This window comes from Rhagoletis zephyria, unplaced genomic scaffold (genome assembly GCF_001687245.7).
Source record: "Rhagoletis zephyria isolate East Lansing unplaced genomic scaffold, Rhagoletis_zephyria_1.1 Rzeph_scaffold_12347, whole genome shotgun sequence".
Taxonomy (NCBI): domain Eukaryota; kingdom Metazoa; phylum Arthropoda; class Insecta; order Diptera; family Tephritidae; genus Rhagoletis; species Rhagoletis zephyria.
In genome coordinates this window covers 11,742-17,458 of record NW_016169421.1, presented here as the reverse complement: position 1 = coordinate 17,458, position 5,717 = coordinate 11,742, and the positions used below count along the sequence as shown (strand labels likewise).

General features: G+C 34.5%; 1 protein-coding gene across 1 annotated transcript; it reads left to right on the top strand.

Annotated features, from left to right (window-relative positions):
- The first annotated feature begins 4,336 nt into the window (after window positions 1-4,336).
- LOC108377580 (trypsin-like) lies at window positions 4,337-5,243 on the top strand. The gene has a single exon (XM_017633852.1). It carries the CDS (start codon window positions 4,363-4,365, stop codon window positions 5,173-5,175), a length of 813 nt encoding a protein of 270 aa, XP_017489341.1. The 5' UTR covers window positions 4,337-4,362; the 3' UTR covers window positions 5,176-5,243.
- The last annotated feature ends 474 nt before the right edge of the window (window positions 5,244-5,717 follow it).

Sequence of the window (5,717 nt, the reverse complement as noted above, 5' to 3'; positions counted from 1 at the left end):
GATTTGAAATTTTAAAAATTGCCTGCACATCAGCATCAAAATACCTTTCTAATGATATATAATTGTTTATACCTTAGAAGTATAGTTTAGCCGTAAAAGGGGTGTAAAGGAAACATGATTGCCTATTTATATAATGATTACTCTGTAGCTAAATTTGTCAGTAATAACCTATTATTCAGTTAACTAGAAAATAAATAAATACACATTTTTCCCTAAGCAGACGCTTACATTTGTTTACATATTTCTGGTCAATATTGACCATAGCACGTTCGTATATACATACAGACATATATGTATGTTTCGAAATGTCCAGTGAAAAAAATGGTACTAAGTGACTGGTTTTTGTTGCATTCTCCACAATACCCTAAGGCAGCAACCAAAAGTTCTAAATGAGTTGTGCTGTGTGAAGCACGTACCGCAAGCTATGTACGTTTTATTATGTGCAAAACTACATTTTCTAGAGAAGGAAAAAAAGACAAAAAGAAACTAGATTCACACTCAATTTTGCTGCAGTTATATTTTTTCTATTTTTTTTTTTTGTAATCTTTTATTTTACGAGCATCTTATTTAATAACATTTTTTGTATATCTCACAGCTTATTCGCTTTTTAACATTTTGCTAAACAAGAGGTGATACATATGTACAGTACAACAAGCATACTTACATATAAATATGTGAGTAAGTAGCGAAGAGGCACATATATGTATGTATATATGTATGCAGGAGGACGCACGCCCCATTCCATAATCATTTGCTTGTGGCCATTTGACACGCTCTTTGGTGTAAGTGTCGATGCCACTCTTAGGTATGCACTTGACATTTTGCTGCTAGCAGCCCTTTAAGTGTATTTTGAAGAGGCTTTTAAGCGCGCATTGATGTTGCAACAACCAGCCAGCCATTAAACAATCGAGCCTGCTGTTGGATAGCCAAGCGACCGAGCAAAATAGTAGGTATGGCGCCTCTGTATAGCGACCAACGACGAATGTACCAATGCTGCCTTATTTTATATCTTGTAACAAACTGAAATGCCTCTTCGCAGAAGTAATATGTATGTATGTATGTATGTATGCCTGTGAAATGTGTTTGCCATTTGGCCAAATGACTGTTGAATGTCTTTCGAGCTGAGAGCGCTGGTCGTTCGCGTTGACGCGCTCGTCAAGTGTCACAAATGATATTTTAAGTATCAACTAAGTAAACTTGTGCTAATTTCATAGCTCTTGGTGTTTAGTGGCGCAATATGGCACTTATTATTTATTTTTTTATTTTTTTTTTTTTTTTTTGCTTGAGTGCAATGGGGTCGAATATTGAAGTGTGTGCATGTCATGGCGTATGAGTGATATTAATGCAGTTAGCTAATGACTGCACTTAAAATTTGTAGTTTGCTCTTTAGCGATACTTGAATGTATAGTAAACGGTAGGATGAAACCTTAGTAAGTATTTAGTTAGAGGTGTGGCCTACTAACCGGTGGGATCCAGGTGCGTTTTATATCCCGTCCTGCATCCAAAAAAAAGCTTTTTATTAATTTGTAGTCGCGCATCTAATACATTCTTAAAAAAAGTTATTATGGGGACTGCGAGTGCAAGCTGCGAGTGCGTAGATATTGAATATGGCTCATAACAAAACATTGCAATATTTTATATTGTGCATTGATAAAATAAATTTTTCTTAAATCTTTACTTTACTTTACTTTGGAGGTGAGAGGTCAATAAAAAGAAAACATGAAAGGCTGTCTACTGTTCTGTTGCTGAAACTTTTAACTTTTCATTAGAGAAATTAAGAAGTTCAGCCGTTTCACGTTTTAAATACAAATTAATAAAATTCGCAAAATTTTTTAAATGTTGTCACTGTATAAATGGCATTTTTTCTTTTATACGAATATTGAGAAAAAAATTATTCAAACTTATTAATAAAACCATAAATTAAAAAGTGACCCGTTCAGTCCCCTGCGTCGTCAAGGGTTAAACATTTGTTCTTATCATATACCGATTATGTTTTTTTAATCATCTGCTTATTTAGCCGTAACTAGTTTCTGCCGAAAAAACAGGCATTTAGCCCATAGCGCACCGCTTGAAATCGACCATTTTTAATTTGGATGAATTTTGAATATTTTAATGAGAAAAGGTTTGCCAAAAAAAAACTTTTTTTCGAGTGTTCATAATTTCACAATTTACCGGATTTTGCGGGCTTATTTTTGGAATATCTCAGTGACAATTATAGTTACAACATCAAAGATGAGCCACATCGCCTACATATCAATATATATAAACAAAATTCGAAACACAAAAAAAAAAAAACAATTTTGAAATTAAAAAAAATCGTAAAGGCAAAAACTTATATTAATTTTTGTCGAATTTGTTTTTATACAATAACACCAACACATCTTAAAATATCCAGAAATATTTAAGTTGCTTTGATTTTTTCCAAACTATACGGTTTTTCGAAGATGTTTTGGTTTTTTCCAAACTATAAATCAAAAACAAATTTCAATTAAATTGAAATTAGTTATAACTTTATTTACAGCCAATTTCACGAAAGCAATTTAAGTGAAAAATTATTTAATTTTTTGAATTTTATATGGAAATTAACAGAAAATAAAAAATCATTTTCCATTTAAATTGCTAGTGAAACCGGATGTTTGAGTTAGCAAAAAAAATTCATGTTTCGAAATTGATATCTTCAAAAAAAAAAACAACAAAAAACTGCTTTTTGAAAATTTCTGGATCTTATAATATCAGTTAGGGGTAGTGTATTAACAAATTGAGCTAACAATTTTTACAAGTTAACACTTTCACGATATTTCTAATTTAAAAATTATGTGAATTTCTTTATTTTTGGCTATCTTTCTTTTACTAGTAGGTTACGAAAGCTGAGAACTTTTAAACTTAATGCATGTAATGTTCGGCTTAATTTTAAGTTTGATCTACATTTATGTATTTAGTGTTATTTGTGCTCGGTAAGAATATTTTTGTATTAAAAAAATTAAAAATTGTGAATTTTAAATTTTTGCATAACTTTCAGGAAAATGCTTTAATATTTTTCGTTAAATGACAAAATAAATGTTCTGAACAAAATTCATACAAGTCAAAATCTTCAATTGTAACCATTGGTCTATTTGACATGGATTTATTTATATATACATTTATGCTTATTTTGAAAGTTTTGCTATTATGACCAGCTTCAATAACGTCTTCTGAAAATTGCCCTGCAGGTAATGTGAACGACTCAAAAATGTCTACTTCGTGAATAAGTTCATTGCGTACTCTACCATTCGTAAGCGTCTGTTATCAACTTGGCAAGGCAGTTAGTTTTAAACTGATAAACTTTGGTATAGTTAGTATTTGATAAAGCACTTAGTATTTTTTTCTGATACCCGGCCAGTGTTGTCGAAAAACTTTCGTCCAGTTTTTTCATCATAACTGTAAAAGTTATTTGTACTATCAGATTTTCTGGAATTTTCGTCTTTGCCTTTTATTTATATAAATCCTCATCGCATTTTTTCTCTTCAGAACACTGGCTAGGTTGTTCATGTGATATTTTCTTGAGGATTCAGGAACTATACGGGACCAATTTTCATTTTGTACTCGAACATACCTGCAACCTACCCTAGGTTTTGTTTCTGAAGGACCTACAATCCTGTAGGGTCTGCAGGAGTTTTTGACCCACCTACTGCGCAACACGAACTGCATTTCTCATCAAACTCAACAGGAGGGATTTATTTCGACTAACTGCCGTTTACACAGCGCACTGGGCCGTGGGAATCCATGCTGTAAGACTAGAACTAGAACACAAGACGTCTTGTCTTAGCTGTAATTCACCAGATGCAAAAGAAACTGTGGAGCATCGGCTCGTAATTGCCCAGCACTACCCTGCTACTGCGGTTTAATAGACATAAGTGGTATCAACCTACTGAAACTACTTGAGTTCATGAATACCACAAGCTGGATTTGAGAGAAATAGCCGAATTTACTGGGTTCTTCTTGTGATTCAGAGGTCTTTAGCAGCCAGCTATCTGCTCCGATTTATTCGTAAATCATTTAGATTTAAAACAGATTAAATGGGAATACTAAAACAGTGTAATGGATGCTTTTTCCTGACAAATAAGGCGACACCACTTTTTTTTTTGCTAAATTATCGTAAAATTACATTTTTTTTTTAGTGTATCCAAGAGAGCGGACAACGACTGGGAGTCTGCTCACTTATTATACTTATGCTTACAAAATAGTAAATCTACTGTATTTCTTTTCCTATTTCTCTTTTTCCTGCTGGCTAGTAGCTCTTATCAGCCAAGAACGGTTACATATAAAATCCGGTGCCAGTCGTGAGAACTTCGCATTGTAGTTATTAGCGTTTGAGCCATTACGATGACGAACTTCTTGCTCGCATTTCTGTTGGTCGGTTCGGCATGTGCTGCGCCTAAAACCTTAAGACCTGAGTCTCGAATCATTGGTGGTGAAGAGACCACTGCGTTGCAATTGACACCATATCTGGTTTCGCTTAGTGTGTCGTCCATTGCATATGGACATGTTTGCGCTGGTGCCATAATCGGCAGGGAATGGGTGCTGACAGCTGCACATTGTTTGAGGGAATTGAATAATTTAAATGGCGATGCAATCGGGCTACCAATTTACGCCGGCATACAGGATCGCTCCGATATAGAGAACGCACAAATTCGCAACATTGATTTTTACTTCAATCACAAGCAATTCAATGCAAGTGACGTAAGTTCTCCAGACATTGCGCTCCTACACGTCTCGCAGCCTTTCGAATTCAATAGCAATGTGTATTCAATTATTTTGCCATACCAAGGAGAAGCATACACTAATAAGACCTCCCATACATATGGTTGGGGTTTGACAAATGCTGATGCACAGGAGTACGTGAAAAAATTGCAGGTTTCTCAGAGCGTAGTGCTATCTGACAACGGGTGTCGTGAGGAATTACCAGTAGATACACCATTGGGAACCAATCAGATTTGCGCTAAGACATCGGCTTGCTTTGGAGATGGTGGCAGTCCATTGGTGTACGAAACCACGGGTGGAGCTGAGCTAGTCGGCATAACTTCATGGGGATACTTGCCTTGTGGATACAATGGACGTCCAACAATTTACACTGAGGTCTCGCGCTATATTAGTTGGATTACAGAAGTTCAATGGGCATACTACATATTGCATTAATACATTTTTTTGGTTATTACAATTTAAATAAATAGTTTAAATAAAAGAAAAAAAAAAGTGCTTACATGCAAATAAACTTTAATCTCTCTAATCTCTCTAATAGAGATTAGTACCAGAGCTTCTAGACGCCATAAATTTTTAAAGCGGCCGGCAATTCGGTTTATGCCTACTCAAGATTATCTTATCTGAATCAAACTGTTTATATTTACGAGTAATTTATGACTACGGGAGCGACCAAATGGTTTTAAATTTTTTGGTCATGACAAGATATTTATTAGTTTACTGCAATGTGGGTAGCGATAGCTCACGCACTAGCAATTAAAATTTCGTACTACAGTTTTGGATAGTCCAAACTGAGTACAATGAACGTGACAATATTAACTGATTGAGATAAAGAATTTGTTTTAATACTTCCTGTATACACAAAATAAGAGTTTCTGAAAACAAACAACCTATCGATTTCGTATTTTAAGGGGACGTTGCTTTAAACATGTATATGTAGATTATCTGGCCAAAATATAGCGATTATTTTGTGAAGTCGC

What these genes read in the sequence shown, in the direction of transcription:
- LOC108377580 (XM_017633852.1), top strand. Translation starts at nt 4,363, where the DNA reads ATGACGAACTTCTTGCTCGCATTTCTGTTGGTCGGTTCGGCATGTGCT.